This window comes from Moschus berezovskii, chromosome 10, assembly GCF_049115385.1.
Source record: "Moschus berezovskii isolate FMDL1 chromosome 10, NW_MosBer_1.0, whole genome shotgun sequence".
NCBI classification, from domain to species: Eukaryota; Metazoa; Chordata; class Mammalia; order Artiodactyla; family Moschidae; genus Moschus; species Moschus berezovskii.
In genome coordinates, this window is record NC_142469.1 from 11,873,798 (window position 1) to 11,898,058 (window position 24,261).

Consider the following 24,261-nt stretch of genomic DNA (forward strand, 5'->3'; position numbering starts at 1 on the left):
CAAGACTGATGCCTTTGTTATATAGTCACTCGACAAATATTCACTGTGCAACATCCCTCCTCACCCAACTGTCTTAATTCTTTTAAATCTCCTCTATTCTCAGAACTCCCAGAACAGTGCATTATATTTATTATTATAAATAATAACTGTACAAGAAATATTTACTGGAATAATTGTCTTATACAATAAAATCTTCTATATAAAAAGCCAGTTTTTTAAAAATTGAGGTACAAAGAAATTTAGCGTTTATGTTGTTGTTCAGTCACCCAGTCGTGTCCAAGTCTGTGACCCCATGGACTGCAGCACACCAGGCCTCCCTGTCCCTCATCATCTCCCGGAGTTTGCCCGTTCATGTCCATTGCATCAGTGATGCCATCCAGCCATCTCATCCTCTGATGACTGCTTCTCCTTCTACCCTCAAACTTTTCCAACAGCAGGGTCTTTTCCAATGAGTTGGCTCTTTGCACCAAAATATTGGAGCTTCAGTTTCAGCATGAGTCCTTCCAAAGAGTATTCAGGGTTGATCTCCCTTAACATTGACTGGTTTGATCTCTTTGCAGTTCAAGGGACTTCCAGGAGTCTTCTCCCACACCACAGTTCGAAGGCATCAATTCTTCCTCTTTCTGCCTTCTTTTTATGCTATTAAAATATTTTAGGAACAAAGAAATAAAATACATATATTTTGTTGCTTCACTGTAAAATTTACAGTGCGATCTGAATCCAATAGAAAAAGACATATCTTCTTATTCAACATGAAAAATACACAAATTTACTCTATATGTTTAGTTATTATTTATCAGATATTCGTGACACATTTTCTTCTGTGATCATTTAACTAATAATTATCTGTTGAATATTTTGGAGCCAAGTTTCCCATACACAGAATAATGTTAGGCTTGCAGTTAAATCTCCAGGAATTTTATTTCCTTCCCCAATATTTTGATACAGTATTTTTAAAACAATACTTTGCATAATTGCCTGGTGCAGACCAAGAAGAACTTGATAATGTTTCGAATAGATATCATTTAGAATTTTCCCTTAATATAAAGACAGCAATAACTTTGCATGTTGACTCTTTCATTTAGATATTTGTTTTTCTTCTCTTGCCCTAATATGCCTTCAACTCTTCTTCAAACTGCAACCTCAATTTTACTGTTGGATTGTTTTTCCTTTTACAATCAAGTGGATTCAGATTGTGACTTTATCCGAAGGAAATGTGCTCTACTGAAGTCCAAACTAAGTAAGCCTGCCAATTGTAGTCTTCAGAATAATATCTCACAGTAAAAAGCATAGAGCCAGTGCCATGGGCCCTTTAAAGGTTAGTTCTGTCCAGAATCTGATTCTGCCAACAAGAGACCTGAGCCCAAGATATTATGTCCCAAAGGTAGATGGGTTCTAATCCATCTAGTCATTGGTTTTCCAAAACCATTATCTTTCACTGTCTTGCTGCCTCTGGATGCTCACATATCTATTTCTTTGAGTAGTACAGATTTCTACATTCCTTTGGATACATGTGTATCTTCTGCAGAAAAACTTGAAAGGCCCAGGGGGAGGTAGCTGTGCAGGGGTACCTCAAAGTGTTCGGGGTCAATTTGGTGGCCCCAACCAAAGCTATTGACACCAAGGGCTAGACTCTTCCTACCCTTCATGACCGCTTTTGAGACTGATCGCTGAAAGCTGACCAGCAAAGGTCAAGGGTCCTTTGTGGGTGCTGAGAGCATCCACACAGGCTCTGTGCACATTGGGGAACTAATAACCACCCACAGCCTGGTGACTTCTTACCCTGTTGAGGGTTTAACTGCAGTACATTTTAGTAGGACAGTTTGGTAAATCCAGGAGCCTGTAAAAATGCATGATTATCTAATAGAAATTATCTCTAAGGAAGAAAAGTATATCAAGCATGCATTCAAGCCAAAGAGTTCAAGAAACAGTTATATTCAACCCATTTTCTAATTCATCTAATAAAGCCAAGTCCCAGCTGTATAGGAAAATTACAGTACTTTTGAGTGTGGGAGTAATGTGTACTTTTCCTCGTAGAATGTATAGGCATGCTGTGCTGTGGTTAGTCGCTTGGTCACGTCTGACTCTTTGTGACCCCATAGACTGTAGCCCACCAGGCTCCTCTGTCCATGGGATTCTCCCGGCAAGAGTACTGGAGTGGGTTGCCATGTCCCCCTCCAGATGGAAGATGTAGTCCTGCTTTAAAAAAAAGAAAAAAATGTACATAAACGCAGCTATTAACATTCATTATAAAGGGCCTAATTAAAATTATATGCAAATTACACTATAGTATTAAAGTGCTAGGAAAAATATGGATAAACCAAAAACAAACTAACATTTTCATTAGCCAGTAACATGAAAACTATTTTTTCAAAAAGGAAACAAAAATTTCAATAATGCAAAATCACCTAAATTTGCTGTCAAGTACACCAACCTAATAAAAGATAAATGATGTAACTTTTTCATATTCAGGAAATAGAGCCCATTTGAGTTCCTAATATTACAGGAATTAAAAGCAAACAGGAATAGCAATGAACCAGAAAATACTGTAAATAATAGAAAAACTAAAACATAATCACATTTATACCAATACATCTTGAACGTAATCGATCTGAAATACTGAGCTGGACCAAGAACATGTTTTCTTCAGTTCGAGGACCAGATTTTAAACTTTGCCTCTTCATTCTGAGTTTGCAGTGAAATACTGTAGTTTTGTAATAGTCTGTATCTTTTTATAATGTCCTATGGTGAGGACATTAGAAATTAAAATTATCCATGGGGTAACAAATTTGTATGACTAATACTATAAACTATTGTAATATTACAAAGTCGGTATATATTTTTTTAAATGAGTTTAATTTGGGCACACTTTTTTAAAGTTAATTTGAACCTCTGATCCTTTAGCTTCATTGTGGATCTAAGTGTTACCTAACTTGAAATCACCATTTGTTTTCCAAGTTCTAAATTAGCCCAACTACTTTTAGCAGCCATCAGCTGATTTTAGTATTAAACATAAGTGAGAGTGTCATACTAAGTAAAATAAGTCAAAGACAAATATCATACGATATCACTTATATTTGGAATATAAAAAAGTGATAGGGATGAACTTATTTAGAAAACAGAAACAGACTGACAGACATAGAAAACAAATTTATAGTAACCAAAGAGGAAAGGGGAAGAGAAATAAATTAGGAGTTTGGGATTAAGATATACACACTATGTCATATAAAGTTAATAATCAGCAAGGACCTACTATATTACACAGGAAGATATACAATGTACTCTGTACCAGTCTATATGGGAAAAGAATCTGAAAATTAATTGGTGTATTTATATGTATAACTGAATCGCTGTGCTGTATACCTGACCTAACATGACATTGTAAATCAGCTATACTTCAATATAAAGCTAAATTTTTAAAAAAGTAAATATATTTAGCTTAATGATTTTGATGCAGTCTCCATTTCCTGGAATATATGAAATCACCTATTTTATTTTGGTTGTATTTTAATTGAAAAGCTCATTAAAACAATTATGAAAACTTTCAGGTTAGAGGCTGCACGAACTATACTTTTAAAAATAGACAGAGGCTACAGTAATTTTAATATGTTTATTAAATCATTAACTCCTTTTTACTGTATCTTATCTGGCTATATTTTATTTGCACGATTAGTTCCACAATCCCTTCTACTGATATTTGTTTTGTAACACTGCATTACATGTTTTTAGTGCTAAGTCACTTCGGTCGTGTCTGACTCTTTGTGACCCCATAGGCTGTAGCCCACCAGGTTCCTCTGTCCATAGGATTCTCCAGGCAAGAATACTGGAGTGGCTTGCCATTCCCTTCTCAAGGGAATCTTCCCAACCCAGGATCGAATCCACCTCTCTTATGTATCCTGCATTGGCAGACGAGTTCTTTACCACTAGTGTCACCTGGGAAGCCCAAAATGTAGTAAAAAACACACAACATTTACCATCTTAGCCACTGTAAAGTGTACAGAATAGTAGTGTTGACTCTATGATACCTATTGTGCAACAGATTTCTAGAATTTTTTCACTTTGCATATTTCTTAAACAGCAACTCCCCTTTTACCTCCTCTTGCTGCTGCTGCTAAGTCACTTCAGTCATGTCCGACTCTGTGCGACCCCAGAGACGGCAGCCCACTCGGCTCCCCCGTCCCTGGGATTCTCCAGGCAAGAGCACTGGAGTTGCCAACCCCTAAAACCACCATTCTACTTTCTGCTTCTGAGAATTTGACTATTTTAGATAACCTTGTATAAGTGAAATCATATAATATCTGTCTTTTTGTTACTGGCTTATTTCACTGGGCATGATGTCCTCAAAGCTTATCTGTGTTGTAACATAGGACAGAAATTCCTTCTTTTCTAAGGCTGTATAATAGTCCATCATTTGTATTAACTTACTTTCTTTATCCATTCATCTGTCAATAGGCATTTAGGTTGCCTCCACCTCTTGGCTACTGTGAATAGTAGCAGCGAACATGGGTGTATCAGTATCTATTCAGGGTCCTGTTTTCAGCTTTTTAGGATATATAACTAGGAGTGGGATTTCTAGATCATATGGTAATTAAACTTTTGAGTTTTGAAGAATCTGTGTACTGTTTTGCATATCAGCTGCACCATTTCACGTTCTCACCAACAGTGCAGAAGGCTTCCAGTTTCTCCACAACCTACTCACCGCTTGTGATTTTCTGTTTTGTTGACAGTGGCCATCCTAATGAATGTGAAGTAATATTTCTTTGTGGTTTTGATTTGCCTTTCCATGATAATTAGTGATGGTTGAGTACCTTTGAAATATACTTATTGATCTTTCACATGTAACCTTCATAGAGATATCTACGTCTCTTGTCCATTTCTGTCTTATTCTTTGTTTTCACTTTAGAATTTATTTATATATTCTCAATAATAAGCCTTTATCATATATATATAGCTTATAAATATTCTGTCTTATTACATACTTGACTTTTCACTCTGTCAGTTATTTTCTTTAATATTTTTAAGTCTGGTGTAGTATCATATGTCTATTTTAACTTTTACTGCTTCCATGTCCTGGCTGTTGTAAATAGTGCTGTGATGAACATTGGGGTACATGTGTCTCTTTCAGTTCTGGTTTCCTTGGTGTGTATGCCCGGCATTGGGATTGCTGGGTCATATGGCAGTTATATTTCCAGTTTTTTATCATGATACAATACTGAAATTTTCAACTGAATTTTCTGCGTCAGTTGAGATGATCATGTAGTTTTTGTTCTTTCAATTATTGTTGTTGTACAGTCACTCAGTCGTGTCCTACTCTGTAATCTGATGGACTGCAGTATGCCAGGCTTCCTTGTCCTTCACCGTCTCAGAGCTTGCTCATACTCATGTCCATTGAGTCGGTGATGCCGTAGAACTATCTCTTCCTCTGTCCTTGTCTGCCTGCCCTCAATCTTTCCCAGCATCAGGGTCTTTTCTAATCAGTCAACTCTTTGCATCAGGTGGCTAAAGTATCGGAGCTTCAGTTTCAGCATCAGTCTTTCCAATGAATATTTAGGACTAATTTCCTTTAGGATGCACTGGTTTGATCTCCTGCTGTCCAAGCGACTCTCAAGAATCTTCTCCAGCACCACAGTTGGAAGGCATCAGTTCTTCATTGCCCAGCCTTTTTTATTGTCCAGCTCTCACATCCATACATGACTACTGGAAAATCATAGCTTTGACTGTATGGACTTTTGTGGGCCAAATAATGTCTCTGCTTTTTAATATGCTGTCTAGATTTGTCATAACTTTTCTTCCAAGGAGGAAGCATCTTTTAATTTCACAGCTGCAGTCACCATCCACATCGATTTTGAAACCCAAGAAAATAAAGTCTCTCACTGTTTCCATTGTTTCTCCATCTATTTTACTTGAAGTGATGAGACCAGATGCCATGATCTTAGTTTTCTGAATGTTGAGTTTTGAGCCAACTTTTTCACCCTCATCTTTTACTTTCGTCAAGAGGCTCATTAGTTTCTCTTCAGTTTCTGCCATAAGGATGGTTCATCTGCATATCTGAGGTTATGATATTTCTCCTGGCAATCTTGATTCTAGCTTGTGATTCATCCAGCCTGACATTTCTCATGATATACTCTGCATATAAGTTAAATAAGCAGGGTGATAATATACAGACTTGACATACTCCTTTCCCAATTTTGAACCAGTCCATTGTTCAATATCTGGTTCTAACTGTTGCTTCTTGACCTGCATAAAGATTTCTCAGGAGGCAGGTAAGGTAGTCTGGTATTCCCATCTATATAAGAATTTTTCACAGTTTGTTGTGATCCACACAGTCAAAGGCTTTGCCATAGTCAGTAGAACAGAAGTTGATATTTTTCTGGAATTCTCTTGTTTTTTTTCTGTGATACAATGGATGTTGGCAATTTGATCTCTGGTTCCTCTGCCTTTTGTAAATCTAGCTTGAACATCTGGAAGTTCTTGGATCACATGCTGTTGAAGCCTGGCTTGGATAATTTTGAGCATCACTTTGCTAGCATGTGAGATGAGTACAATTTGCAGGAGTTTGAGCATTCTTTGACATTACCTTTCTTTGGGTTTGGAATGAAAACTGCCTTATTCCAGTTCTGTGACCACTGTTGAGTTTTCCAAGTTTGCTGGCATACTGAGTGCAACACTTTCACAGCATCATCTTTTAGAATTGGAAATAGCTCAACTGAAATTCCATCACTTCCACTAGCTTTGTTCGTAGTGATGCTTTCTAAGACCCACTTGATTCACATTCCAGTATATGTGGCTCTAGGTGAGTGATTACACCATCATGGAAATCTGGATCATTAAGATCTTTTTTGTATAGTTCTTCTGTGTATTCTTGCTACCTCTTAATATCTTCTGCTTCTGTTAGGTCCATACCATTTCTGTGCTTTATTGTGTCCATCTTTGAATGAAATGTTCCTTTGGTATCTCTAATTTCTTTGAAGGGATCTCTAGTCTTTTCCATTTTAATCTTTTCCTCTATTTCTTTGCATTGATCACTGAGGAATACTTTCTTACCTCTCCTGCTGTTCTGTGGAACCCTGCATTCAAATGAGTATATCTTTCCTTTTCTCCTTTGCCTTTTGCCCTTCTCCTTTACTCAGCACTTTGTAAGGCCTCCTCAGACATCCGTTTTGCCTTTTTTCATTTCTTTTTCTTGGGAATGATTTTGATCACAGCCTTCTGTACAGTGTTATGAACGTCCATCCATAGTTTATCAGGCACTCTATCTCTCAGATCTAATCCTTTGAATCTATTTCTCACTTCCACTGTAAAATCATAAGGGATTTGATTTAGGTCATGGCTGAATGGTCTAGTGGTTTTCCCTACTTTCTTCAGTTGAAATCTGAATTTTACAGTAAGGAGTTCATTATATGAGTCACAGTCAGCTCCCAGTCTTATTTTTGCTGATGTTATAAAGCTTCTCCATCCTCAGCTGTAAAGAATACAATCAGTCTGATTTCAGTATTGACCATCTGGTGATGTCCATGTGTAGAGCTGTCTCGTGTAGTTGGAAGAGGGTGTTTTCTATGACCAGTGTGTTCTCTTGGCAAAACTCTGTTAGCCTTTGCCTTGCTTCATTTCATACTCTAACACCAAAGTTGCCTGTTTCTCCAGGTGTCTCTTGACTTCCTACTTTTGCATTCCAGTCCCCTATGATGAAAAGGACATCTTTTTTTGATGTTAGTTGCAGAAGGTCTTGTAGGTCTTCATAGAACTGTTCAACTTCATCTTCTTTGACTTTAGTGGTTTGGGCATAGCCTTGTATCACTGTGATTTTGAATGGTTTGCCTTGGAAACGGAGATCATTCTGTCATTTTTGAGAGTGAACCCAAGTACTGCCTTTTGGACTCTTACGTTGACTATGAGGGCCACTCCATTTCTTCTAAGGGCTTCTTGCCCACAGTAGTAGATATACTTTTCATCTGAATTAAATTCACCCATTCTGGTCCATTTTAGTTCACTGATTCCTAGAATGTCGAACGTGAACATTCCTAGAATGTTCCTAGAATTCCTAGAATGTTCACTCTTGCTATCTCCTGTTTGACCACTTCCAATTTACCCTGATTCATGGACCTAACATTCCAGGTTCATATGCAATATTGCTCTTTACAGCATCGGACCTTGCTTCCATCACCCATCCCATCCACAACTGGGTGTTGTTTCACTTTGGCTCTGTTTCTTCATTCTTTCTGGAGTTATTTCTCCACTCTTCTCTAGTAGCATATTGGGCACCTACTGGCCTGGGGAGTTCATCTTTCAGTGTCATATCCTTTTGCCTTTTTATATTGTCAGGTGAGTGGTTTAATTTCCTCAGTTCTGTTGCACTGCAACAAAGATTTGAAATGGTGGACCAGTGTTACAGCTTTTTTACGGCTCAGAGCTTTACTCGGCAAACAAGGGATTGTACACCCCCAAGTAGTGAGGGCTGGTCAACCCCAAAGGAGAGGCCTCAAACTGACTTGGCTCCCTCTTTTATAAGTTCCCCCCACCCCCGCATCACTTGCTCTATGCACATTAGGGTTAGCCAGGAAGGGGGTGTGTTTGTTTCACCTGAGTTTCTCATTCAAGTCCATGGATTTTCTTTTGTTCCCTTTTCACATGCTTTTCCCTGTGTCTTTTAACTACTGCCGATTTGGACTCCTTTTTCCTATTCTAACTACCTACCAATACTGTTCATGTGGTTCTCAAGGGAAGAATACTGAAGTGGTTTGGCATTCCATTCTCTAGTGGACCATGCTTTGTCAGAACTCTCCGCCATGACCTGTTCATTTTGGATGGCCCTACACAGTATGGTTCGTAGTTACTTTGAGTTAGACATGCTGTGATCAATGTGATCAGTTTGGTCAGTTTTCTGTGACTGTGGTTTTTATTCTGTCTGCCCTCTGAAGGATAAGGATAAGAGGCTTGTGGAAACTTCCTGATGGGAGGGACTGGCTAGTGAATCTGGGTCTTGCTCTGATGGGGGAGGGTATGCTCAATAAATCTTCAGTCCAATTTTCTGTTGATGGGCAGGGCTGTGTTCCCTCCCGATAGTTAGGCCTGAGACCAAACTATGATAGGTGACCTCCTTCAAAAGGATTTATGCCAGCACTCCCCACAACCCACAGGACTGTTGTGTTCAGTGCCCCTGACCCTGTGGCAGGCCACTGTCAGCCCCCGCCTCCACCAGAGACTACTGGATGCTCACAGGCAAGTCTTGCTCAGTTTCTTGTGGGGTCACTGCTCCTTTCTCCAGGGTCCTGGTGTGCACAGGTTTTGTTTGTGCCCTCCAAGATTCTGTTTCCCCAGTGCTGTGGGAGTTCTGTAATCAAATCCCACTGGCCTCCAAAGTCAAATTCCCTGGGGGTTCTCAGTCCCTTTGCCAGATCCCTAGGTTGGGGAATCTGTTGTGGGCCCTAGAACTTTTCCAACAGTGTGAAAACTTGTTTTTAGGTACATATATTGTAATTGTTATATATTCTCTGGGTGAATTGACCCTTTTATCATTAACTAGTGTTCTTCTTTGTCTCTTATTATAATTTTTGCTTAAAGTCTGTTTTGTCAATAGAAATATATCAATTCCTGTTCTCTGTTTATTACCATCTCTAAGGAGTATCATTTTCCATCTTTAACTATGCCTGTCTATGACCTTATACCTAAAGTGAGTCTCTTGTAAAGAGCTGCATTGTATTTTGTCATCACTTTTTTACTCGCTTTAAGATATGGTTCATGTACCCTATGCACTTTAAGCCTTTTTAAAAATGTGAAGAATAACTTGAGCCTTCTTTGAATAAAGAACTCTACACATTTTAAAATGTTTTAGGTTCTGACTAGCACAAATCTCAAGGACAAGAAAGAACTTTATTACTTTAGTCATGAAATCCATTTAGCTGTAAGATCTGCTTTTCTAGCAGTGAATACAAATGTGAACCCAGCCAGGAAGCATTAGTAGATCACAAAGTCTGACATGACACACAAGGAGCCAGCTATTCACTTATGCAAATTAGAATAAGTTGATGGAATAAATTAAAGTAATTTTGTACACGGCATATTTTTTAAAAGGAACTATTGCATAATGTGTATTTGCTTGCTTTTCCTTCACTAAATATTTGGATACTGTGATACTGACATTATATTTTAAAACTTGGTCAAAAGTTTAATATTTTTTTGGTATATTATCAATGTCATTCAAATATGTGTTATCACTAAAATGTGCCAAACATAATGTACTCAGGATCCATAAATGCTGGATGCTAATATTGTCCTCCTTGTACTAAAATCTTATGGAAGGAGATATGCATAGTATTAATGGGTGCTGTGATACAGCTAGTGCATATTAGTGACACAAAGTGAAGGGGTGCTCACATAAGTGTGATAAGAACATCCAACTGCATAAATATATTAATGCATATCCCTTCCCAAATGCATTCTAAATTATTACACACATGAACACACAGTTGCTCTCTCTGCTACACATACACACTTTAGTTCAGTCACTCAGTCATATCTGACTCTTTGTGACCCCATGAACTGCAGCACGCCAGGTCTCCCTGCCCATCACCAACTCCCAGAGTTTACTCAAACTCATGTCCATTGAGTTGGTGATGTCATCCAGCCATCTCATCCCCTGTCGTCCCCTTCTCCTCCTGCTCTCAATCTTTCCCAGCATCAGGGTCTTTTCAAATGAGTCACCTCTTTGCCTCAGGTGGCCAAAGTATTGGAGTTTCAGCTTCAATATCAGTCCTTCCAATAAACACCCAGGATTGATCTCCTTTAGGATGGACTCGTTAGATCTCCTTGCAGTCCAAGGGACTCTCAAGAGTCTTCTCCAACACCACAGTTCAAAAGCACCAGTTCTTCGGTGCTCAGCTTTCTTTATAGTCCAACTTTCACATCCATACATGACCAGTGGAAAAACCATAGCCTTGGCTAGATGAACCTTTGCTGACAAAGTAATGTCTCTGCTTTTTAATATGCTGTCTAGGCTGGTCATAACTTTCCTTCCAAGGAGTAAGCGTCTTTTAATTTCATGGCTGTAGTCACCATCTGCAGTGAATTGGAGCCCAAGAAAATAAAGTCTGACACTGTTTCCCCATCTATTTGCCATGAAGTGATGGGACCAGATGCCACGATCTTAGTTTTCTGAATGTTGAACTTTAAGCCAACTTTTCACTCTCCTCTTTCACTTTCATCAAGAGGCTTTTTAGTTCTTCTTCACTTTCTGTCATAAGGGTGATGTCATCTGCATATCTGAGGTTATTGATATTTCTGCTGGCAGTCTTGATTTCAGCTTGTGCTTCATCCAGCCCAGCGTTTCTCATGATGTACTATGCATATAAGTTAACCCTAACACATACGCACATACTTACCAAACACCATAAGGTGGAATTAATCTTCTAGGAACCTTCTCCAGCAGGCTGATTGAGCAACAGACTAAATACCCTACAGAAAGTCACTTATCTAAGTCACTTGGTTCTCCATAGCCTAGTTTCCTGAGGCTAAAATCTCCACAAGCCCAAAGACAAAGAGAACTTCATCAATATCTTAACAAAGTGTAAATTCCAATTTGGAATCCTCACATCTGTATATTCCAATAAATTATTCACTTATACATCTAAAATAATACAGTTTCTGTATAATATCAATTTAACAGTTGTTAAAATTAGCATTTTATAATCTTTTGGTTTTATTTATAGCAGGAAAACAGGATTATAAACAAGACCAGAATAAAGGAGTACACTCAATTTGAGTAGTGTGTAAATATTTTTCTTTCAGGCAAACTCCCTGAACTGAAATATATTCATTCCTGAAAAGGAAACTTGTGTCTGTGTCCTAGGACTGTCCTGTGGGAGAAATGTCCTTATTTTGTTTTATTTTTTTTTTTCTTTTTGGTGGTGACACACGAACATTTTCCGCAACTCCAACTGTTTTACACACACACACATACAAACACACATATGTATGAGGAGATATATATGTATGTATTGTTTCTGGGAATCCTGTCAGATCTGCTAATATAATTAATCACCTAGCATCAACTTGCAATTAATTCCATCTACTCTCCTTTGATCACTTCTGATCACTTCTGCTTATGGAAAAACAGGAAAAAGTCAGTTTGCAAAGGAAGTTTGGCATTTAGAGTTTACTTCTATATCCTTCTCAATATATCTTATCTTCAGTTGATTCATTAATATTAAATGAAATAAATAACAGTGAACCAGCCTTCTTTGTTTGCAAACACACTCCTCTAAAGAATATTAAAAACAAATTACTTTGTTGGTTTTTTTTTTTTTTTACTATTTGTTGTTAGACTGGATACCATGAAACTTCCTGAGTGTTTAAGAATTTTGCTGTTTGACATTGCTAAATACATGAGAGATGGGTTAAAATGTTATCCCGCTCAGAATATGTTTATAGTCTCTCTGCAACTAAATATTCCTCCAAGTGTGGTACACTTTTTTTTTTTTTTCTGGTGAAATCTTGTGGCAAAGATTATCTCATTAGAGAAACCATTTTCACAAAGAATGTGAGGTTCAACATGATTCTACAATATTGGAATTATATGACTTTGATGATACAAACATTTTAGAAAACCATTTGGCAGTAACTTAAAAAAATTAAACATGCTTTTACTACATGAGCAAGCAATTCTACTCATACTCAAGACATGTGAAAATATGTGTCATCCAGAATGTATGCATGCCAGTTATTCATAATAGGCAAATGTGGAACAGCTACTCAAAATCATAAAAGCTAAAAATCAGAAGCATCCTAAATGTTGTGCATTGAAATGATGAGTAGATCAGAAATTGCATGCCATGAAATGCTACTTGGCTATAAAGAGAACAGGATGGGTACATCTCGGACATTATGGTACGTGAATTAAATCAAACACACATGTGTATGTACTGTATGATTTTATTTAATGAAATTCTCAAAAGGCATAATTATAGTGACAACCTGTCTGTGGTTTCCTGGATCCATAGAGATGGGAAAGGATCAAGTATAAAGAGTCTTAAGGAAACTAGATGGTTGTCTGGATTTGCTGGTTCAGTTACCGAAAGCTTTTGACTACTGACTTAAAACTGATGAATTTTATTAACTATAAATATTGCCTTATACAACAAAAAATGATGGAAAAATTAAGTAAGTTTGTCTTGATACCTGTTATGAGTTCCCCAGAATAGTAAATGATCTATGGAAGAACAGGTGCTTTATTTCAAATCAAGAAGGAAGCAATATATACATCTTCAAATAGCTCAAATATAATAAAATCTTTAAATTTCTATATAATATAAAAACATGTGCGAGAAACATCTGGTTCAGTTTTATAGGTTTATACTTATAGGTATTTTTATGTAGCTTATAAATATAATTATTTTGAAAACTTCTTTGTGAGTGAACTATATTGGTGAGATATTTCAAAATGAAAATGTGTTCCTTATATCTAGCATATTGAGATAAAGAAGTGGCCTGAAAATCTCTTTTGTTGAAATGAATCATGGTCAGTAATTAGTAACGTTTATTGACATTTAAATTCTACTTGTTTTCATTCTACACTACTTACCAGTCATTCATCTTAATGAATTTTGAAAAAGTTTTAAAAAATGCCAAGACAGCACTTTGCAAGAAAAGTATCTGGTCTCCTGGATAGCAAAACTATTAAGTCCACCTTGAGATAAATGGATTATATTCGTTTAAAGATTGCCTGAAGGTTTGAATTCACAATACATCTATCTCACAGGTGAATCAGATTTAAGTAATCGAAAGCTTGTCAGCGCTATTGCTTTTCTATCTTTCCTGCATTTAAAATGATAACAGTCAGCAATAGCTTTTTCCCTCTAAAGCTTTCTAGTTCTAGGTAGGGTATATTTATAACAAGAAATCAACTGTATCTTTCCATGAATACTTCTTCAGGATCATGTTTTAAAATTGTTTGTACAGTTTCTATGTCTTTGCCTAGGTACATTTATTAAAAATGTCATCACAACATGTACTGAGCATACGAATTAATATTCCTTTTAAATCCTTTCTCCTTTTAATCATAATTATTCTGTTTCAGAAATTACACTGTTGTCAATTCCAAAATCATCGTGGTCACCATAAGGCCTGAACCCAAAACAACTGATTCATACCTGGAGATAGAGCTAGCTCATTTGGCTAATGTAAGTATCATTCATTTAGCTTTGAGTTTCTTATAGAATTGACGTTTTAAAGAGATCGTTCTGTTGACTAATAAGACCAGAACACATTTTCTAAACTCTTCAGAGTTACAAATGCATTTATCTGTTATGAAGATATGTGTTATATAGAAACAAGATGGCATATTATCCTATGTTTTTGTTCATAGTAGAAATCTCAGTTTCTCCAATATAGCACTTAATAGTTTGTCAGTGCCTGCATCTTTATTGGGCTCTAAGCTAGGCAACGGGGGATGTCAGGATGGGAGCCAATCTCGCCACCTGGTGAGGAAGACCACAGTGTAAGATGCAGGCAGCAACAGAAGCTGCAGACCTAATGCAAAGGGGAGTGCTGTCCTGCAGGGTACCCCAGGGTTGGAGAGTGGGTGGAGTGGGTCTTTAAAGTTCTACACTCAGGATCAGAGGCGGCTGCTTGTAACTACCTGGGTGCTGCAGTGATCAAAACCCAAATCTTCCGTCCAGAATGACAAGAATTCATCCAGCTGCAACTGAAATTATTCAGACCTTGTTTAGGCCATATATGGAGAGTTAAACCACATACTTATCCTTTATACATTCACCTCAAATGCCTAACTCATTGATTTAAGGGGCAAAGAAGGTGATTCCTATTCAGCTTTCCTAGCTGTGCTTTACAATGCCTGTGTTCCAGTCAGACCGCCTCCTCTGCTGCACATGCATAGTTCTTTATTATTCCTCGCGAATTCTCCATGAACTTGGGTGTTACATACAGTTAATGAAAAAGCAAAGTGATTGTCATTTTCCCGAAGTGAATGACATAATGGAATTTATTCCCACATCCTTTAGTCATAAAACCTGTACTTTTCCCAGTATTTTATAATTTCTGATATTAAAGAACTCAGATACATTTTATTAAAAAATAACAATCATCTTTTCTATAAACCTGTTTTTAAAAAGCTGTTCTGGCTTCCTAGATTGTTTAATGAAAACTTCACATCTCTCAGCACTGATTTTTAAACATTATGGTTAATATTTTAACTATCAGGTCTTTTCCCACTTTTACCAAAATGTGTCCATACTGGTTCTGTCTAAATTTGACAATGTGTTTTATTTCTATTATATGTACTTCTTCATAACTTATAATGGCTCTAATATCACTACTGAACTGAAAACGAAGAGATACTTTCAACATTACTTTTGAATAAGGAAATTGTTTCTTTGCTTGTTCAACATGTATTATAAAATATTTATTTACATATTTATTTGTGTATATATTTTTATCATGGTAATGTCTATTGATTTATAAACATTGGTGTGGAATATTAAGAGATATTAATTGCCTGCATTGCTCCCTGTTTCTTAGGGAGAAAACACTTCTCTAAATGACTATTCACAAAACTTTCCTAAATAAAGATTAGATCACTATTGAGAATTCAAAGAACATGTTAATTAAATGGCATTTTTCTCATAAATTGAAGACAGATTAACTTTAAAATAGTGTTGATAAAACAGTCTCATTATTTCAATTGAATAGAACTGTTTGAAATGAACATATTTAAGCTTTGAGTCACACTTTTCTGGCAGCATATTTTGTCAATTCAATTTCAAAACGATACAGCGCATATAAAAAGTTATTTTCTACATACAGAAACTAGAGTATATGGTCAATACATTTTATGAAGCCCTAGCTAGATTCTGGAGTGGCAGTGAGTCAGAGTTTAAGCATGATGAGCTGATTACCAAGTCACTGAGAATTGGTTCTTTCAGTATTTTGAGTGAGTGAGGTGACCAGATTCCCAAAACAATACTGTCCCACTGCCAAAGATCTGGATCTGAGGTAATATAGGCAAATCTGTTACACAGAGGGGCTGAGGGAGAAGAAGAGACGTTTACTCTGGAGAAGAGATGCCGCGAGGCGTTGCCACCCTTGTCCATCCCAGTCAGCGCAGCACACCTGTGTGTGTCCTCGGAGGCCGCCTGACTCCAGGCCTCGTGGCGGAGACGCTCTTGCTGCCTCATTGCTTGTCTTTCCTCCACTTTATAAATCCCTCCCTCACACACCTCTTCATGCTCTCCTGCTTAAAGTCTCCCTGCTTGTTGTGTTCATACTCACCGTGCAGATGGGACTGTCTGAAAGACTTGATTGTTCACTGAGGGAAGGAGTATATGACTGGTTTATTGAACGTCTTATAAAGTATGTTCTGATTTTATTTTATTTTCATTGGAGAGATAGTCAAAAGAGCCTAAGCTAGCATAAAGTATTCTTCACTAAAATGTGAAGAAAAGATGCATCTCAAACATGAAAATTAAAGTGGATTACAACAAACACAAATTTCATTATAACTATATTGACGCAGATATATTATCACTGGTAATGCCTTCAAAGTTGACCTGTTTCAAATATGACATCTTGCTAATATCAAGACTGTCTGCTTTCACCTGTTTTCTTACAGCGAATTTATCTGCTGCACTTTACTAAGCTCAGAAGAGAACAATGACTTACAATTTTATCTTTTGCGTATACCATGTGCAGGAAAAGGAAGAATGAAAATTAATAGTTCTAATGAGTCTAGGGAAAAGCCTGTTAGTGTTTGTTTAAGAAAAAAAAAAGTGTTCTTTAAAAAAAGAAACAGGCTTTTTAACAAATAGCATTTAAAGTCTGTTATGTATAATGAGACCCTTGGGAACTGGCAGGACTAGTTAAAAGAACATAGAATCTTGAAATTCCATATTGTATTTGGCAAAGCCATTTGCAGTTTTAACCAGCTCATAAGTCTTTAAAGACTAAAATACTATTTTTAGTTCAGTTTTCTAGGCTCATAACTTTATTATTATAATTTGCAGAGTCCAGTTTTGTGGTCTTTAGCACTTGAACACAGAAATTGCTTGATTATTAGAAATACCAAATTTGCTTTTCTGAGAAAAGTAATTTTGTTTTCCATGTTATATTACTTAAGTATTGTTAGACTCTGTAATGTGCAAGGAAAGTTAATACATTTATTGAAAGTAATTATTGGGACCTAAATAAGGGGAGTCGAGTAGGTCTGTAAGTGTACACATTAGGAAACACACACACACATACATACACCCATCATTAGGATGCCTTGGTCCTGACTGATCTGGGCCTGCTGACTTTCCAAGATATATAACATCCTTATCTTTAAAGATAGAAAAATTTTAGTTATCTTGTGCTCTATCAGCTTTGCAGTCCATCAGTCTCCTTTTTCCAAACAAACTTTCTTAATAGAGTTCCATTTCTGGTAGAGGGATAGATTAACCAATACTAGCCTGCAGTCTCTGCAGTCAATTTTTCTGTTTCCTTTTCTTTCTTTCCCTGAGTAACAGCTTTCATGGTCTAGGTAGGGTAAACCTGCTATCTTTCAGTATTAAGAAAAATCTACTGGGTTTATTTGTAGTTCTCAAACTGATCATATTTACAAATGATCTCATGGGAATCGGGCTTGTAGGTTTTATTTTCTTTGCCATATTTGCTTGTGTACTAATAGGATCTACCTAACAAATTGAGGAGTTTGTTTTATGTTTATAAACTAAAATTAGTCATGAGCCATGCCCTTTGTAAATCATAGTGGAAAACACAATGGAAAACTGTGATGAATATGCTTTTTACTATTAGGAACCATGAGAAACAATAAAGAGAAATCCCCACATTGTTTAGTGGGTGTTTTCATGAATAGCACAGGCCAATAACAATCCAAGGAATTAAAAATCACTTGGCAAAGCTTCAAGAATGCATTCAATCTATGCGATTGTAACTTCCACAGAGGGATAGTTGTATCCCTTTACTTTTTAAGTTACTTTTCTACCCTAGCTTGTGTCCAGTTGGAAGAGATTTCTGATGTTTTCCTGCTCAAAACTCTTGGTAGTTTTAATGGGAGAGTCTAGAAATGCTAACTAGACAAGCAGATTGATGGTTCTGCCAGCGGCTAAAATTGAGATAGAAATTATTCTCTTGCTACAGCTTTTTTGGTTATATCCTAAATTCCTAAACTTGAGTAAGCGTTCTTCCCACTTACATCTCAAATTCAGTTTATTTTTATTCATAATGCAACATCGTTATTCTTCAGAAAGGTTTTAGACTAATTATGCTGTTGTTGGAGCAAATATTTTCAGCTGAGTCAGGCATTTTGGGCATATGAGTTACAATGGTCCTGTCACATCTACTCTGTTATGCTGTTGTAGTGTGACAGCAACCATAGACAGTATGTAAAAATGGGTGTGGTTCTGTTACAACAAAATACAATTTACCGAAGTAGGTAGCAAGCCAGATTCAGTCCCTGGACTGCATATATAATCACCCCCTGTATGGTAAAGAGAATGTGCCCCCACCAGGATGCCCACATCCTAGCCCCCATAACTTGAATATATTATAGGTCAGAAGGGAATTTGCAGATGTGATTAAGGGTAAGAACACTGAGATGGGGCAGATATCCTAAATTATGTGAATTGGTCCAATTCACATGAACCGTTAAAACTGGCAAGTCTTTCTCAGCTATGGTCAGAGAGATGCAAGGTAATAAGGACTCAACCTGCCATCGCTGACTTTGAAGATGAAGGAATAGGACCAAAAGCCAAGGAATATGGGCAGACTCTACAAAGCTAAAAACAACCCTGGTTGTCAACAAAGAAGAAAGCACAAACCTCAGTCCTACAACTACAGGAGCTCAATTATGCTGAGACCTGAATGAACCTAGATGCAGATTCATCCCCATATCCAGAAAGGACTCGAATCCTGTTAGCATTCCAGCCTTGTGAATCACTTGAGCAGAAATCCAGCGAAGTTCACAAAGACTCCTGACACAGAGAAACTGTGAGATAATAAATTTGTCTTGTTCTATGCTGCTGCTGCTGCTAAGTCACTTCAGTCGTGTCCAACTCTGTGTGACCCCATAGACGGAAGCCCATCAGGCTCCCCCGTCCCTGGGATTCTCCAGGCAAGAACACTGGAGTTGCCATAAGAGGGTGTTAATTCGTAGTAGCAGCAATAAAAAACTAATAACCTGTGTTTGCATTGGAACATTGCAAAATCAAGTTTTTATTATGGAAATAATATATATATATGTGTGTACCTTAACAGTTAAACTACAGTAATAATCATATATTTCTCAGTGAAAGTCAGTCAGCAACTACAGATTACATTTTGGCCTGCTGATTATCATGCCAGACAATGATAATGGCCACTTTAAGCTGGTAGTAGTGGAAACAGTGTCAGACTTTATTTTTTTGGGCTCCAAAATCACTGCAGATGCTGATTGCAGCCATGAAATTAAAAGACGCTTGCTCCTTGGAAGGAAAGTTATGACCAACCTTGATAGTATATTAAAAAGCAGAGACATTACTTTGCCAACCAAGGTCCTTCTAGTCAAGGCAATGGTTTTTCCCGTGGTCATGTATGGATGTGAGAGTTGGACTGTGAAGAAAGCTGATCGCCGAAGAATCGATGCTTTTGAACTGTGGTGTTGGAGAAGACTCTTGAGAGTCCCTTATACTGCAAGGAGATCCAACCAGTCCATTCTAAAGGAGCTCAATCCTGGGTGTTCATTGGAGGGACTGATGCTAAAGCTGAAACTGCAATACTTTGGCCACCTCATGCGACGAGTTGACTCACTGGAAAAGACTCTGATGCTGGGAAAGGTTGGGGGCGGGAGGAGAAGGGGACGACGGAGAATGAGATGGCTGGATGCCATCACCGACTCTGTGGACATGAGTTTGAGTGTACTCCGGGAGTTGGTGATGGACAGGGAGGCCTGGCGTGCTGTGATTCATGGGGTCGCGGAGAGTCGGACACGACTGAGCGACTGAACTGAACTGAACTGAGGATGTTAGGGACAATTGGAGGATGCCAAGAACAACTCTGACATTTGTAGATGTGTTGTGCTCTTAAAGCAGCTGAGGAAACTTCTCTGCTTGCAGCTGATACATTGAAACTGTCCAAAACAGCCCAGCCAGCTCTCGTCTCTGCCAGGACCCCATGAAAATACTACTGGGACACACTGTTACATCCTTTTGGATTTAAAAGAAGAAGGCAAAGCTGTCTGCTATATCTATATGGAATCTAGTTAGCAATCACATATGAGGAAGACTACTCTAAGACATAAATGTGGAGACAGTGATTTTCTTTGAAAGATATACATGAAAATAATTTCTGATACTGGTTCTACTTTTACTACTTCCTCTATTTCAATAGAAAAATATGTGTCAGGAAATAATGTACATTCTGTGATTGGTGATATAGCTAAGGAATCAGAGAAGCAAGCTGTTACCACATCCACAAAGTCAGTGTCATCTGGTTAATGTGGATTCCTGAGTATCTAGATAGCAGAAGCTGAATTAGATGCGTGCCCTCCCCATGTGCTAACTGAAGAGCTGCCAGCTCCTGGAGGACGTGACTTATCCTGATAGAACCATATTCCGCATTTCTCACTTCACTGCCCTATATATCATTCTGCTTTACCTAAAGACAGCACTTTCTTTTCCATCTTCTTGATTTCACTGATTCTCAATGCTTTGCTTTCTATAAAACTCATGCAAATAAATGGAAAAATTCTATGTCTCCATGTCCTTTTAAGCAATAACACAGTGTTGCATTCTCAGTGAGGTTCTTTGGACTCCACGTGTATCTCAGTTGTCCTATCAAAAAATGAGAGCTGAACCCAGACAGCTGTTTTTAAGTATCATTTACAAATACTAAGATATTCTTGAAAGCCTTAAGAAGTGTGGAGAGCATGCAACAAATGGTTTCCTGTTATTGAGCTGCATATTATTTTCAATGGCATCATCCCCTTAGGTGGTATATTATACTTTCAGGGTTTATAAAGATGTTTATTTGTTAAAAGATATACAGAAAGGGCTCCAGAAAGGGCTTCTGCTCACTGATCCGTTTTAGTGACCTGTCAGAGATATGAGTGTGGAAAGATTTACCTCTACTAGAATTCTGCTTCCCTAAGAATGCATTCCTGAGTGTTTTAAGATGTGGCTCTTCTCAAAAAGTATTTGAATTATAGGCAAGATATAAACTAGTCTTTGGTGGGTCAGATCAGGTGTTTGGGGAATGTTCTTAGGAATTCCCAAAATCAGTTTGTACAGTTATTTAACAATTACAATTAAAAGTGGGATGGAAGTGGAGGATAAGTTTAGCAAAATCCAGGTGTTTTTAATGTAATGCCTTTACATATAAAATTTCAGAAATAGAGGCTTTGTAATGTCAGTTGAACAGTCTCTTTCTTCTCCATGTATGAGAACTCGATGCGCTCAATCATGGGAAGATGCGACAGAAGAACTTGCCCTGGAACTTATGATCCCGAGCCTTGGAATTGTTGGAACAGTGACAAGGAGGTCACTGCCCTTCTCCACATCCTTAGAAGCTTTGTCTACAAGCTTGCTTTTCCTCTACAGATGAGAGGACATTTTTGTTTCAAGAGGGCTATGAAAGGTACAGGACAGTTAAGAGGTTTCCAGATTAGGAATTTACTGTGAAATATGAGGTCTAAACATTTGAACACTTCAAAGCAAAGCAGAGAGTGAAGTAGCCATGTTATTTCTTGTGTGTGTCTGTGTGTGCATGCGTGCGTGCATGCTCAGTCATCACATCAGTCATGTTCGGCTCTTCTGCAGCCTCAATGGACTGTAGCCTATCAGGCTCCTCTGTCCATGGGATTATCCCAGCAAGGATACTGAAGTGGGTTGCTTTTTCCTTTCCAGGAGCTCTTCCCGACCCAGAAACGAACTAAACCTGCATCTCCTGTGGCTCCTGCATTGGCAGGCAGATTCTTTACCACTTGAGCCAACTGGAAAGCCCCTGTTTTATGTCCATGATTCTACAAATGTAATGTGGGTTAAAAATTATGAGTAGTGGAGGGAGTAGTTGTTAGAATGCCTGCTCCTAGGTTAAGCCCCAATCTCAAAGTTCCTGAAGCCAAAGAACCTACTTTTTAAATCAGCATCCCAGGTGATTCTAGAGTAAGTCCAGAGAAAATACCTTGAAAATTTTAGGCAACAAGAACATAATTAAGATTTCATGTAAATTTAATTTATTCAGAACTTAAAAACTCCAAGGAAAACTTGGAATAACTTGGTCAAAATTCATGTTTATTATGACTATTATCTTTTCTGTAAACAAGTTCCTTCAGGTATTTGTTCAAATATTGGTTCAGTTCAGTCGCTCAGTCGTGTCCAACTCTTTGGAACCCCATGGATTGCAGCACGCCAGGCCTCCCTGTCCATCACCAACTCCCAGAGCTTACTCAAACTCGTGTCCATTGAGTTGGTGATGCCGTCCAACCATCTCATCCTCTGTCGTCCCCTTCTCCTCCTGCCTTCAATCTTTCCCAGCATCTGGGTCTTTTCAAATGAGTCAGTTCTTCACATCAGGTGGCCAAAGTATTGGAGTTTCAGCTTCAACATTAGTCCTTCCAATGAATATTCAGGACTGATTTCCTTTAGGATGGGCTGGTTGGGTCTCCTTGCAGTCCAAGGGGCTCTCAAGAGTCTTCTCCAACACCACAGTTCAAAAGCATCAACTCTTTGGCACTCAGCTTTCTTTTTATCCAACTCTCACATCCATACATGACTACTGGAAAAACCAGAGCCTTGACTAGACAGACCTTTGTTGGCAAGCCTTATTGGTTAAGCCTTCTCAATATACAAAATTGTAATCCATTCACTTCCCGGTCTTTCCTACTCAGTGTGATCTACTTTTCAACACAGCACATATTGCCACCTAGCATATTATGTATTTACTTGGGTTCTTCTTTGTCTCTCTCCCTGCCCCCTTCATTATAGGTAAGTATGTGAGGCAAAGGCTTTGTTTTGTTCAGTGCTGTGTCCCCAGTGCCTGCAAGTTATCTGGAATGTAACAGATATTTGCTAAGTGATTTTTTGCATGAGTCGATGCACGTGTTCGTCATCTTGGCTCTCTCCTGATTTCTCTTTGTGAGAGTGATTTACCATTGTGAGATACACTGAAAATACTACATAGGTGGAAAAAAAAAGACTTGGATGAGAATTTTCAAAAAGAAAAGGAAATAATTTATAAATGTCATTCTAGGATAATTCTACGAGGTAGAAAAGATGTCTAAATTCCCCATTTTACAAACGAGAAACTAGGGAAGTTACGTAAGACCAAAGGAAAAGAGGCCCATGCATAGAAACACGGACAAAGCCAGTGACGTATTATACTGTTAAATAGATATACAGATATCTCCTCAATCATGATTTTTCACCTTTTGATGGTGGGATGTGATGGTGGGTGCATCCAGTAGGAACCACACTTAGGATTTTCAATTTCAACCTTTTTCTGGGCTAGAGATATTCAGTTGCTCTGTTGTGATGTTGAACGGTGGTCCACAGCTCCCAAACGACCACACTATCATGAGGTTGAACAACTGTGTACAGCCATTTGTACCCATTCTGTACAGCCATTCTGTACCCATAAAAGCATCTTGATTTTGTTTTCAATACAGCAGGCTTTGCGTGAGATGATTTTGCCCAAATTTTGGCTAATGTGTTGTGAGCACATTTAAGGTAGACTAGGTTAAGCAATGATGTTCGATAGGTTAGATTTATGAAATACATTGTCAACTTACAGTATTTTCAACTTGCAATGGGTTTATCAGAATGTAACCCGGTCACCATCAGTCAAGGATGCTCTATATTGACTTGCTTGACGTTGAGACAGAGGAAAGAAGTAAAAGAAAAGAGCAAAGACTATATAAGATAGTACAAATGATGTGTTTAGAACATCTATGGTAACTAGAAAATGTGACTCTTGGTACACTTTTCAAGTACTTGAAACTGGGTGAGTGGTAATGTTTATTAACTCAACTGTACTGTTCAACTTTGCAGTTTTGAATGGAGTCAGGAGACACTTTTTTGGCCAAAAATTTGTTTTTAAGAACAGGATATTCTTTCAAAAAGTTTTCAAATATTTTCAGTTTTAATATTTTAAGTGTCAACTATATTGACTGCTCTATAGATTAATTTCTCGGAGAAGGCAATGGCAAGCCACTCCAGTACTTTTGCCTAGAAAATCCCATGGACGGAGGAGCCTGATAGGCTGTAGTCCACGGGGTCGCTA

General features: G+C 37.9%; 1 protein-coding gene across 3 annotated transcripts in view; it reads left to right on the forward strand.

The window, feature by feature from the left end:
• The window catches only part of ADGRB3 (adhesion G protein-coupled receptor B3), an 893,473-nt gene that overhangs the window by 490,220 nt on the left and 378,992 nt on the right, over nucleotides 1–24,261 (forward strand). For all 3 annotated transcript variants that reach the window (XM_055433831.2, XM_088840488.1, XM_088840489.1), the window contains one exon: nucleotides 14,072–14,174. In XM_055433831.2, the coding sequence (XP_055289806.1) occupies nucleotides 14,072–14,174 (103 nt within the window). The remainder of the gene's footprint in view (nucleotides 1–14,071; nucleotides 14,175–24,261) is intronic.